The 13,819-nt window shown below is 40.6% G+C and overlaps 1 protein-coding gene across 1 annotated transcript; it reads right to left on the bottom strand.

Moving 5' to 3' along the window:
• Positions 1–803: 803 nt before the first annotated feature.
• Positions 804–13,451, bottom strand: dcaf12 (DDB1 and CUL4 associated factor 12). The gene is made up of 9 exons (XM_072662516.1): positions 13,058–13,451; positions 7,738–8,028; positions 7,332–7,607; positions 7,106–7,166; positions 4,222–4,415; positions 4,031–4,096; positions 3,770–3,932; positions 3,482–3,660; positions 804–2,712 (listed from the first exon to the last, which is right to left on the bottom strand). The coding sequence occupies exons 1-9, from the start codon at positions 13,112–13,114 to the stop codon at positions 2,554–2,556; spliced, it is 1,446 nt and encodes a 481-aa protein (XP_072518617.1). The 5' UTR covers positions 13,115–13,451; the 3' UTR covers positions 804–2,553.
• Positions 13,452–13,819: the final 368 nt, after the last annotated feature.

Here is a 13,819-nt window from a genome sequence, read left to right as displayed (position 1 = left end):
GACCCAATATACTGTATGAATGAGGTCATATATTACAAAGATGCTACAGAGGCCCTAAGATTACGTGGTGGTTTTATCTTGTGGCCACAAGAAAACATATTGAGGCAACAAACTTAGATCTCTAATTGACACAAGAAACTTAATTTTATTTTGCGGCCACTAAAAATTGTGGCCTACATGCATTAGTTTGTGGCTGCAAACGACAAGCTTAATTTGTGGCCTCTGTATATTATGTGGGAAAAGTCTTATTAAAAACATTACGTTTACGTCACCTCGTGGGCTCTGTAGGCACTGAAACGTGCCAGGCAGTACTAAAGGAGCAGCGTTCTCAGCCTGTGGTGTAAACTGACCAAATCAAAGTTTGTACAGCTTATTTATTAGAGTAGAGGAATGTGGGGCACACGTAGGCTAACTAAAGCTACTGAGCTCTAAAACATGCCATTTCTAATTGAAGCACTTCAATTTTCTTTAGATGTGCATCTAAAAATAAACCATCATGCTGAAACTACACAGACACTGCACCACCCCACAGGAAGAGATGCGTAGCTAACTCCACACAGTGTGAGCGTGGGCTCTTTCAGACTGGATTTGTTACAGACTTAGATCAGAGTCACCCCTAAAACAATATCCCACCCAGGAATTGTTTGCCATTGACCTGATACGGAATCTCAAACTTGAGATATGGACACTAGGATGTGAATCCCTTCATAGCACTGGGGGAAACAACAGCGAGAGCATTACAAAGAGACGCCTTATAAATAAAAATAAATAAATAAATAAATAAATGGAGACACAACGCGAGATCAGAAATGGAAGAAAAATACATCAATAGACTTTTATTCATTATTTTGAACTCCTTGGGTTTGTTTCTGTTGCTTGTTTTTGTTGTTTCTGAAAATGTATGTTTTCAGACTTCAGTAATCTGTAAAAACATTCATGTAGTGTGTATAAAAAAAAGAGGGCACCACCGAAATAATGACGGTTAGTCCACACACACACACACACACACACAGGCGCGCGCACACACACTGGCGCGCGCACACACACACACATCCTCAAACATTTACATAAAATGTATTAACCCTCTATAAGATTTCAAATACGTATACACACATTTATATATAAAATACATTTTAAAAGTGATGGGTATTTGTATAATATATGGTCGTAATCTGCTCTTGCTCCAGCTTCTTTTTTTCTTTTCTTTTTTTTTGCAATGAATCTATGAAGGTTTCATGTTTAAAAAAACAAAAACAAAATATAACCCAAAAACATGAACCTGCAACAGTCTTTCACAGAAAGACTCAAAAAAGGCAACAGTCACTGACTACTGTCCTGCTTCTGCTCAAAAAGAGGAAGTAGATAAAGAATCTTTCACTGATAGACTTTCAGAAGCAACACTGCTAACAAAAATGATTGTACCTGAAGACCATGAGTGCTAGTGACTTACGAGGGGAGAAAATAAATTATAGTCAACTTTGAGGGGAAAAAAAAAAAAGGGGGACAAAAGATGCAATATCACGTCCAATGTTATTTTCACGCACGTCTCACTGGTGTGCACAAAGCAGGGACACAGTCAAAGTAAAGTCTTTCTTCACGACAAATCAATCCTGTCCTCATTTCTTCTCACCAGCAGATGAAAGAAAAAAAACAACAACAACATAACGGGAGCTAGTCTTCTTTGACTGCCGTCTGAGCCCATGTCCATGTTTCAGACGTTTCCTCTGGACCCATCTGTTTGCAGTTTTGTGGATCCTGATCCCTCTGCGACCATCATGGCATATTATGGCACAGTAAAGCTTAGGTGGCTGTTGCTCTCCCCCGCCCCAAACAGAGTCAAACTCCACATCCAATCAGTTGTTTCTATCGTTCCATCTTCTTTGTACTTTAGTCCATTGCAATCCAAAGAGGAACAAAAGCACAGAGCCATTAACTGTCCACACCAAATTAACATCAGCCTTCCTGCAAGCCTCATTCTCCTCAGGACTCACCACTCAGGAGGGTGAAAAATAGACAGACACCCCCCTCCCCAAAAAAATCAAAAACAACCCAACAACTTCCACCATCCTGGAAAGGCTGTTAAATATTTTAATATCTTTATACTTTGTCGAAGTTCTCGGAGGCAACTCCACACGGAGCACCTCGCTGCCGCTCACAGCTCCACTTCTTCACAGACGTAAAACAAACGGGGAGCCGAGGAGGACAACAAACGCATGAAAAGAGGCAGAAAAAAAAAAATATCTAAAAAAAATCAGAGGCAGAAGACACAACAGGACACAGACTTTAAAGAACTGAGAAGAACCATGTTTCACTCTCCTGAGTCCAATGAGAACAGAGAAGACAGGGGGAGGGGGAAGAGGGGGAGAGAGAGAGAGGAGGGAAAAAAAAAAAAAAAAAAAAAAAAAAGGAAAAAAGATGGCGGGATGCATAACAGACAGATAAGAGTGCTGCAGATGTGGAGTGAGCACAGTGGAGCAATGACGACTGGGTATGTATTCTGAAATGAGTACGAGTGAGAGAGGGAGAGAGCGCTGAAGGAATGGGTGGAGGAGGCTAGCTCCAAAGACCAGCGTAGTTTCCGTGCAGCCCAGAGCACAGAGGTCCTCCAGCCACAAATAGCTTGGTGCCTGTGTCGTCGTAGCAATGCGTGTAGACGGCGTTGGGGAAGGAGCTGATATCCGAGAAGTAGCTTCTCCACGTCTCATCATGGTTCTAAGACAAAAAAAGGAACTTGTTAAAACATGTCCTTATGTCTCATTACTTAAGATTTTATACTATTCCAGCACATGGAACATATTTCTGAACCACTACGCTCCAAAAAAACCCCAAAAAGGTGCTACAAAAAGGTTCTTTGAGCAAAGCCACAGAAGAACCATTTCTGGTTCAATAAAGAACCACTTTGTAAAAGATAGGAAACGTGTGAGATGAACCTTAAACTTTACAACTTTTACACTGACATCCTTTAAACTTATTGGTATGTAATAAATAATTCCTCATATAGGACCCTCTTGTTTCTGTATGTTCGGTGTATATGTAGTATACTGCTGTTTGTATGTTATACACCTATCAGCCATAACATCACCCTCTTGTTTCTACACTCACTGTCCATTGTAACAGGAGCCATTTACCACATAGGAGCACTCTGTAGATCTGTAATGACAGACTGTGGTTCATTCGTTTCTCTGTAAACATGGTTAGCCTACTAGCAAACTGTGGTCCTGTGAGGCCCTGACCATTGAAGAACAGGGTGAAAGGAGGCTAACAAAGTATGCAGAGAAGCAGATGGACTACAGTATGTAATTATAGAACTACATTATAGAAGTGCTCCAATATGATAAGTAGAGCTGATAAAAATTGATAGTGAGTGTGGAAACAAGGTGCTGGTGTTAATGTTATGGTCTACTGGACTATTTTTAAAGAGTGAGTGCCACTTTTGGAGCCATTTCAACAGATCAGTAAAAAGTAAAAGGTAATGCTATACCAGCCAGCCTCTCCCCGTCGTGAGTTTAAGGATGCCCTCTGCAGTGCGATTCCGGTACCCGCCGGGTGTATTGGATGGACTGTCAAGGAAACGCTGGGCCCTGATGTCGTAGAAGAGCAGGGAGCCTTGGCCGGTTCCCACTGTCACTATGTGCTCATAGAAGCTGACCGAGCGGATCCCTGTCCAAACATATCACAAACAAATTAAAGTTACACCACAAAAGAGTGGATAAGATGGAGTTGTGAAGTAGGATGACATTATTGAGTAGGTTAGGTTAGTGGGACATACCACTGCCACGCTCCCTGGAGCTCACAGACTTGATGTTCTGGGAAGATTGCCGGGGATCAAGGAAAGACACGTGAGCCTGGGAACCGACAGCATACACAGACCAGTCCAGTCCATATGCCAGGCACACATTCTCCTTGCAGTAGGGAAGCTTCGTAGACAGCTCCTGAAAAGCAAAACACAGGAATAAGAATTATTACAAGTACTAATCAAAGAAAGACACAAGTGGATCACAGAAAGAACACTGGTTTCCTGCTACTTTACCTTACACAGGTTGTCCTCAGCCTTCCATAAATGAAAATACCCATCTAGAGACACTGCACCCAGCTCCTGATTAAACAGCCACAACAAATGTACGTCAAAAATGAGCTGGGCAAAAAAAAAAAGTGCAAGCTATCTAATGCACATGCCTTAAAAACATTTAGAAACCACAAGAAAGAGGAAAAGAGGCGGACCTTATGGCTGTTATTGAAGGCTAGGGCGCGCACTTTGCAGTTGTAGGGGTGAGTATATTCCTTAGGGATGTCTTTAAGGGCACGGTGGGAGATGTGGGCATAGCAGGGGACTCCCTCCTCAGCCTGCTGTTTCTCAGCCAGGTCCAGCACCTCCTCAGACACCTCCCATAGACCCATAGAGCCATCCCGAGAACCTGAAAGAAAAAAAAAGACAAAACCAAGCAAAATTATGCAGCAGCAACACTTAAGACAGCACAAAAGACAATTAAACACACAGAGTAATATAAAGGATATAAAGGGACTAAAGTTCTGCCACCTTTATAAACTGATTTGTTGTTTTAGTGTAAAGAAGCACTTCACAAAGCATGGAAATTTCCACCTTGTGTTAAGGTGATGAGGTGTGGCAGCCCATTGTGAGCATTTACAGTGTTTGTCGCTATGCTGTCTCACATTCATATCCCATTATATGCATTACACACCAGAGACTGTGGGATTGCTTTGTGCAGTACTGTATACACAGCATCATTCGTAACACAATGAGCATAAAGCATACAAAAAGCTACAGGTTCTGTAGCAGCACACTTCTACATACTACACAGCGTCATGTGGGGGAGGTATGGGACACAAAGGTGCCAAAACAAATGGGAGAGGACAAAGGAGATTGGGAAGGGTGTTGCACCTAACTGCTGATAGAAGTAGCAAACAAGAAAACAGACAAAAAAAAAAGAAAGAAATCTGACCCCTGATGTATTGAGTGGGAATGACCGGCATAATTTCAAGACAAGTGTACTACGCTTCTTATTTCAAATAAATATGGCAGCTGCAGATATTTGGGTATGTGATTCAATAAGTTACTTGCATTATCTACAAGAGTCCCTTTCACACACTTAAAGCAACCTTACTTAACATTTGTACCTTTACATAACAGCATGCCGCTTACTGCACTACATAACTCTACAGAAGCGTGCAGGACAATGATTCCTAGAACTGCAAAATGCTGCATAACCAGGGTCATATTTGTGTAAAATCCTGTAATATTACTCACACATTCTGCAAGAACACTCTCAGTGCTGCAGTGATCTGAACTGCTGTGCCTTTTTAAGGATCTTGCTGGTGCCAAGGAACTAGGAGAAGTATAAAACCAAGAACGATCCACAAAATGTGACATTAAGCCACAACTGAGTCAAAGAGTTTCAAAGATGGACTTGTTTTCACTTTCATTTGGTTCAACCTCCTTATTCCACCACTGAAATGTCTTTGTCTCTGGCTGGGAGTGCTCAACATTCTGCTTCTATGCAAGATGCAGTAGCACAGACTGGTGGTCAGGTTTGGCGTAAATGGAGGCACAGAACAGATTTTTGTGGGCCGGAAGTACAACTAGAGCAGAGTTCGTTTTATAAGGGGTTGAGGGGTAATGTAATGTTTACCACAAGACTTCTGTAATGGTTCTGCCTGGTTCACACAGGACTGGAAATATTGGTGTAAACTACAGAGACAAGCGTTGCTTCTTGATTTACATATCGTCATCTCACCAACAATGTCCAACACAATATGTTTACATGCTCACAAGGTGTCCAAATATTTTATTAAATTGCAAGTACTCAAACCATCTGCCTAGATATTTTTAATCTAGTAAACAAAACAGATCATTAGACTGACATTTCTGCCACTGCTGATAGACCCATATGACCATACTCTTCCGTACACATGCAGATACAGCTACTTCCTTCATACTGTGGTCTTTGACACGCCCAAAGCAATCAATCCTTTTAGCCAATCATTAACATCTACTTTGCAACCAATTTTCCACACATCCAAGGATGCATTTACTGTACTGTACCACCTCCTCTCAATCTGAGTCCCTTCACACATTGCATGTATTTATAGCCCAACCATCCTCATACATGAAGGATCTACCACATTAAACAAGCAAGGTGACTTTTTTTTGTCCAGGAAGCTCATTACATGTAAATGGTTCTTTGAGCAATGCCATACAGGAACCACTTTTAGTTCTGTACAATTTGCAATACGTGATGGTATGAATAACCTTAATATTGGTAAAGAACCTTACATAAAGTACATTAAGTAAAGGTCACACACACACACACCCACACCCCCACACCCCCACACACCCACACACCCACACCCCATTTGTATTTCACACATGAAAATTCCATTCCGGTCCATGTAAAACTAACCCGGTCAGAACAGGTGCCTAAGAAGGTGGTATAGCAATGATTTGGGTTCCCATTCTGGTATTATCATTTTTTAGAATAGATTTGGTCCCCAATATCCAAGACCCAGCAAATCAAAATCATTTGGCAGAATGGGAATGCAGTTAGTAGAGTCCTCTTGGAAGATGAAACGACTGGCACCTGACTGTGGAACAGGACTGATGTGCTGGACTTTGAGTACGGTTCAAAACTAGTGCACCACGTATTGCTCATCTCTTCTGCCAAAAGTCACTAGGTTACATTCCACTGGCCGAAGGTGAAAGTTATTTTTAGTCAAATAGCGCTGTCTGAATGAGTTAGGTTTCAGTCTAGTCTCTGAAACAGAAATGTTCAGTATTCCTGCAGGTATTTTAATGTACTACTGCAGCAATGAAGTTCAGCCAGTTCACGTCTAAGAGACTGAACATTAATTAGCAAGATGCTGGTGAGGGGAGCAATTAGAGTAGTGCAGCATCTGAGTCTGGCCAGAATGTCAATACAGGCTCCCCAGTGTTTGCTGGTTTTGTGAAAAATGAAAGAGAGCATCAGGTAGCACATTTTGATTGGATGACTGTGTCCTTCGGGTAGTAATAAAGTTCACTGTGCAGAAAAAAAAGAAAAAGCAATATCATACACAATCAAAATCATAATGCTTCACGAAAGTCTCTTACCTGACACAGCCATGGTGTCACTGATCCAGGCGATGGAGAAAATCCAATCATTGTGGCCGTCCTGCCAAAAAAAAAAAGAAAAGAGTGAGCCTCATGAAAACAATGAGAAATGTCATGTTTGCTTTTCCTTATGGGAACTTTTAAGAACTGTAGTAAAAAAAAAATAATAATAATACATTAAACAAAATTCAGAAATACGAAAAACCTGAAATTATTAGAGACTCACATCCCCCACGCAGACAGGATCTAGAGTGGGCAGTCGGTAGACAGCCAGACTGTTTGGGTTATCTCCTCCAGTGGCCAGCAGGGTGCGAGAAGGGTTAAGCTCGATGGCATGGATGCCACAGCCCTGCTGGGCATCCAGTCCAGCAGCTGAGCCCGGGGCATGAAAAAGTGGGCCCCCCATCACACCCATGCCCAGGGAGCCCCCTCCCCTTCCCTCTCGGTCCTTCAGCATGGGAATACGGGTAATCTGTCCTGTGAGGACGTCCACCACAAACAGCTGGGGGGGGGAAGAAAAAAGACAAAAAAAAGAAAGAAATTAAGCAGAAGATCTTTCTTTATTAGTCTGAAATAATTAAACAAATAAATAAATGAATGAAACAAAAAGGAAAACAGATAGCAAATCTTACCGTATTGCACTTGGTCCCACACACCACCTGACGGTGATTGAGCCACTGAGAGGCAAACACTTTGTTGAGGCAGCCCAGGGAGAACTCTCGTTCTCTGAGGATTCCTGGGATGCGGCCGGCTGCAAAGCCACGCAAGCTCCGCTGGAACCTCCACTCATGCTGCTGCTGTGGGCGGAATTCCCGTCCCCGGATAGCACAAACCACAGACTGACGACCCTGCCACCACTGCTGGGCATGCCGCGACAATGATGACACACGAGCACGCTTATACACAGACTGGCACCAATCAAGCTGTCGAAAGAGAACACACAGACACTTAATGCTGCTTCCCTTCTGGTGGGTAAACTGTCGTAAGGAAAGGTTTGTAAAATGATACTCAAATGTAAACATTATTAGATAAAAAGTAGGGATGCCACTTTTTCCCCCCTTTTCTGATATCGATAGCAATACCAGATTTTCAAGTATCTGCTGCTACTGAGCACAGATACATCCTGATGTAGTGTTCCACTTTTATAGGTTGTACTTTTTTGGTATAATATAATTTATTGTACGTTTTATATAAATATATAATTTATTTATTTATTATTATTATTTTTTTTTTTAAACATTCTGAAAAATAGTGTGAACAGCGTCTGTAGCTGATGATAGACAAAACCTGGCACAGTTACTATGTTTCATGCCATATAAAATAATCAACTATTAAAATCATTGGTGTGCAAACATGAACAGCCTTACAGAGTCAAAGTCTGAACAACATGAAAATTATAAACGATTCTAATACAAAATTGACTTTAAGAGGCTGAAATAACCAATAATACATGTTGTATTACTTTAAGCACATTTGTGTTTTTTTGGGTCAGATCCACAAATGTTTTTTAATGTTTTTTTCCTTAGGATTAAAAACAACACCAGTTCATCATCTGTTGAATTTTGCTGGACCTCATTATTGGTCAATATTATCTGTCAATCAATATATATTGGAAAGCTTCTAGTCAACTTTGCAAATTCACCAAAAAAATAACAAAAAAAAACCAAACAAACAAAACAAAAACACACTTGATTATTAATTACACTTCTTCAGCCATCACAAATTCAGTTGCAACAGCTGACCAACATGAATAAATCTGCTGATAGGTTTCTTATTTTTAGTAGTAAACTAATCAAGGCAGGACATATTGCTGGAATTACATCATTTTTTTAAACCGAAATTGACTCGTGTCCACACACCCCCTCACCTCTACCCCTAGGCCTGTGGACATTGTCCCTATATTACTGGCCTAGATCCTAGCAGCCATCTAGGTCAAGAGAGGAGCTTGGCCTACACACGCACACCTTCAGTCCGAGGGCTCAGCCACAAGCACAACTGTCTTAACACTTAAATATGTATTCAGTAGGGGTCTACAGATACATATATTTTCAGACTATGAGATTTAGTCTGAAATAAATATTCAGCTTTTTCAAAATATATTTTGTGTTATTTACGAGCTCATTATTTTGTAGACCACAAAGTAGCAGATCCTTTGACAAAATGATGAGCTTGCGGACAGTGAAGTATAAGTAGATACAATACAATCTGTTAAGATTTTAGAATGCTAAAATTATCATCATACATCAAGGCACTTTAATACAAATGTGGCTGCCGGGTCATAGTTGGCCTGGGAGTAGACGAATGATTTGATTAATTTGGGCAGGTGTGAATACAGTAATCACACTCGAACACGGACCAAAACAACAACTCCCTGAGAAGAGGAGGCCGAGAGAGAGATTTTGTGGGGAGAATGTGATCTGACCCAGCTTTTAGGTGATCTCTGCAAGTCTGAGCTAAATGGCTCCCGTAGCCAGGTGTTAACCTGGTATACTGCCCAGATAATTAACATCACAACAGCCACAACATGTCAACTCAAGTTTCCAAACCAGTTATCTGATTTACACCAAAGCAAACCAACTATATGCGTGAAAACACCTAAAGACTATAATCTAATTACATTAGAGGCTGACCTAACTGCTTACCACTTGGATAAAAAAAAAAATAGGGAAGTGTTGTTGACCAAAAATTCTGAAAAGGCATCAGCTGGTAATGCCTATCAACCAAACTGAATCTGGATTGATCTCACATCAAGTTACTACCTTTATGAAACTGTTTAACTCATTTTATTGAACACTGTCACAAATGTTGAGATAAGACATGGTCGGCCATGAGCAAAGACAACAAACTATGATCAGAGGCTAGATAGAGTGACAAAGCATGACTCCTATAAGTGAAAGGTGACTACAGGGTATGCCATGTAGTAAATTAGCAAATATAAGCCTTTTCCCCCACTAAAGAGGCTTTTACCTGGCAATTAAACAGGAAGGGGTTAAGTGTGAACACAAGCTGAAACTCGAATTCACAATTACAGTGGACCCAGCAATCCCAGAGGAGAGCCTAGGTGTAAACAGAAGCTGATACATTACAGAGAAATCCAGCAACACCTAGAACTAAGGGCTGCATGTGTGAATGATACAAAGCTCAAACACTATCCCGGTAACGCCCCAAGATCTGAGTGTGGAAGGGCTATAGCTTTCCAGCTTAACATCCCTTTCCTTTCATCTAAGCCCGTCACAATTATTACACAATCGCCTGATCGATTATTTTAGCTGGTTGTAATTATTGAACCTGACTGCAAATATTTTCCAACAGCCTTTAGTGTCTAAAATCATACGCTTCCAGCACCACCAAGAGACTGTGAATTAGGAGTGTTTTACTCTATTGGATTCAGGCCAAAATACATTTAATGAGACAAATGATAGGTCTTATGCAAACAAAAACATCTAACCTGGCGCTAAAAGACGCTTAGAGGGATAGAAGACAATGTCTTAAAATCCAAAAGTATATATTGTTTGTTATAGTCTTTACAGCAGAGCTCCTTTCCTAGTCTTGGTCCCAATTAAAAGATTACCTCTGGTATTTAAAGCAGTCTAAGGTTAACAATAATATTTATCGACATAAACAGTTTCCTCAATTCAATAAACCGCTCCCTCAACTGAATAAATAATTCCCTCATTTTAATAAATGATTCCCCTGATACTGTGTAGCTAGCGACAGTAAATGGTCTCGTCCACCAAGATCGCCCCCAGAACTTTTGCGAAGTCGCAATCATAGAGGAGATTAAACATTTAAACTTGAGATCACTGTATTTAGAGCTCAGCTCTACAGCAGCAGGTCTGAGAGACACTTCAGCCACAGCCCCAACAAACATAAGCTGAACTTTCCCAACAACTCGCTCTGTGCTCTCTCTTTCTACACACACAGATACCTGGACCTCTCTGAACACATACAACAACGGTGAAAAACTTCAAACACTTTTTCTTTATAAACTTAAAAAATGCTGCGTTTTAAAGAGACTGCCCTGATCACAGCTTTACCTGCTTATTGTTTAGTTTAGTTTTTTACATTATAAATATTTAATAGACTTTTCAACTGCAAATGATTGTATTTGTAGTAGGACTGGGAGATATGATGAAAATACTATAATTACAGACTAAATACATCAGTAGCGAAGGACTCTTAAAAACTACTATTCAAATACTCTCCTGTACTGAAAACACTGCCTTTTATTCAACATTTGCTGTTCTTTATCTAATTAAACCTGTCTTATTACACTGTTTGCAGCCGATCAGTGTTTATTAAGCATTAACAATCTCCTCCATATGCTTTGAAAGCATACTGCATATGACAATAACAGTCTATCACGATACGATAAAATAGTCATATCGCCCAGCTCTAATTTGTAGGTAAATATTTTACATATATTGTGATTCGATTTTTTGCTCATACCACCCGTTATTAAGAGAACCAGTTTACATTCTGCATCAGTTTTATGCAAACTAATTCCTCATATATTGTGTCATTTTTGGGGACCAAGTAAACCCTATTGTATTCAAAGCCTTTTTAAAATCGTTTATATTTTATGTACTCTTGACAATAAAATAAACGATACAACTATACTGCACATTGTAGCATTGTAGCACATCCACATGTGCAGGGTTAAGGGTTAATGTGCAATTATTTGCAAAAAAAATTATTTATTTATTTTTTTAAGTTTTTGACTTTGTTATTTACATGCATTACCCCCGAATATCGGCCACTTGTAAGCAAAACATCGGACACATTAGCGAACTGTAAATAAATGGAAGCACTTTACTCCCCTAAGTAAATGTTTTAGGAGAGATCTGTGTCTAGATTAGTGTAGAAAACTTTTGATTTCAAAATAAAATCTATATTTTATAGTTAATTATTTTGTTTAATTAGACGCCACCATCTTTCATTTCAAAAACACATGCAAAATAGTATTATATTTGTTTATCAGTTATCAATTTTATTGATATCAATTTGGATAATTTATCTACTTGTTGTAATTGAGTGTCTTGGTAGTTAGACAGATATATCTTTTCTGCTGTAACACTGTATTTCTCCACTAAGGAACTTAGTGGTCCGCTGCTCCCAGCGGACCACATACACACACACTTAACTACACACACATGTTCATGTTCAGGGCAATGTGCAATATCCCCCCCCCCCATGTGCAATTAAGAGTCTTTTGCTGTAAATAATATTGTTTATTGCTTTTTTAATTCTTATCTATATTGTGTGTATATAGTGTAAATTATTTATTTATCTAAATTTTTGTAACTGAGGGTCCTGCTATCCCTTTCTGCTGTTACACTGTGAATTTCCCCACTGCGGGACTAATAAAGGACTATCTTATCTTAATCTTATTTTTAGTTAACGCTACATTAGACCACCAGTTATATAGATAAATATAGATAATATAAAATAGTATAAATATAGATAATAAAATAAAAAAAAGAATATCGTGATACACAGTAAAACCGCCGAAACCTGAATAATATCGTGATGCACATTTCGGGTCGTATCGCCCAGCCCCTCGTTTACATGTACTGTGAGCTAGCTAACGTTAGCTCAGTGACAGCTAGCCCCAGCTAGCGTAGCTCTCGAGCCCAAACCGCGGCCTATTCAGCCCCAGCTAGCCATTACTGTCCCAGCACTAGCGCTCAACTTACACAGCACACAGCTGCGAGCTTACCAAGCTTCACAGGACAGCTTATCTAGAACATAGTCTAGAACACAGTCTTCACTTGAAGCGTGGCTATCCTCCGAGTCGGAAACGTTGAATTAACGCGGGTCTGGTTCGGCTCTGAGGTCGTTAGCTAGCTAGCATAGCATGTTCGTTCGTTCGCTGGGCTTTAGCTGGCTAGCTAAGCTAACGGTCGCCGTTGTTAACCAAACAAAACAGCAGCGTTACACCTCATGACCTACCTGTTGTTCCTTGAGCTCCCCTGCCTTCCTTTTCCTGCTAACTGTTTTTCTCGCCATAATCCGACACACAGAGGTCCCTCACCCACATGGAGGGCAGTAACGCTACCAGTGTCGCTGGGAAGTGGATCATATAATGGCGATGCGCTGGTTTTAGCCGGCTGATCTGAAGCTAGCGCTCGGTCAACTGGATGGCGTGGATGGCTTTCGGTCAGTGCTGAAGCCTCTCCCCTTGTCAGATAAGCCGCTCTGGTGGCCGGGGAAATTGTTTGTGTGGAGGAGCAGGCGGCTGTAGTACTCCTCCCCTCCCTGAGTGGTCGGACTGCTGCTGTTTTCCACCTTTTCCTCCTCTCGCGATCTGCCCCTCTTTTCTTGAGCAGACGTCACCAACGGCGAGCGCAGCCGCACTCCGCTCAAACGACAACAACAACAGAGGACCCGTACAGGCGTACAGTAGAGAAGGACAGTGCGAGTCACTTCAGCGAGCCGACTCTTTCGAACAGAAGTATGAGTCAGTTAAACAACACGACTCCTATAAGTGAGGTATGATTCCGTTATTCATCGATTCTTTCAAAATGAGTTTTGATTCCGTTAATCGAACCGATTCTTTCGAATTGAAGTTTGACTAAGTTAATCGAACCGTGTTTTTAAATTAGTTTTGATTCCGTTAATCGAACCGATTCTTTCGAATTGAAGTTTGACTAAGTTAATCGAACCGTTTTTTTAAATTAGTTTTGATTCCGTTAATCGAACCGATTCTTTTTA

The sequence above is a fragment of the Salminus brasiliensis genome, chromosome 18 (genome assembly GCF_030463535.1).
Source record: "Salminus brasiliensis chromosome 18, fSalBra1.hap2, whole genome shotgun sequence".
In the NCBI taxonomy this organism is placed as follows: Eukaryota; Metazoa; Chordata; class Actinopteri; order Characiformes; family Bryconidae; genus Salminus; species Salminus brasiliensis.
The sequence above is the reverse complement of the archived record's forward strand: the minus strand, read 5'-3'. Positions and strand labels throughout refer to the sequence as shown.

What these genes read in the sequence shown, in the direction of transcription:
- dcaf12 (XM_072662516.1), bottom strand. Translation starts at nt 13,114, where the DNA reads ATGGCGAGAAAAACAGTTAGCAGGAAAAGGAAGGCAGGGGAGCTCAAG. An exon ending in TGACACCATGGCTGTGTCAG is followed by an intron (nt 4,416 to 7,105) that starts GTAAGAGACTTT and finishes TTTTTCTTTCAG; the next exon opens with GTTCTCGGGATGGCTCTATG. An exon ending in CTGAGGACAACCTGTGTAAG is followed by an intron (nt 3,933 to 4,030) that starts GTAAAGTAGCAG and finishes TTTGCTTTTCAG; the next exon opens with GAGCTGTCTACGAAGCTTCC.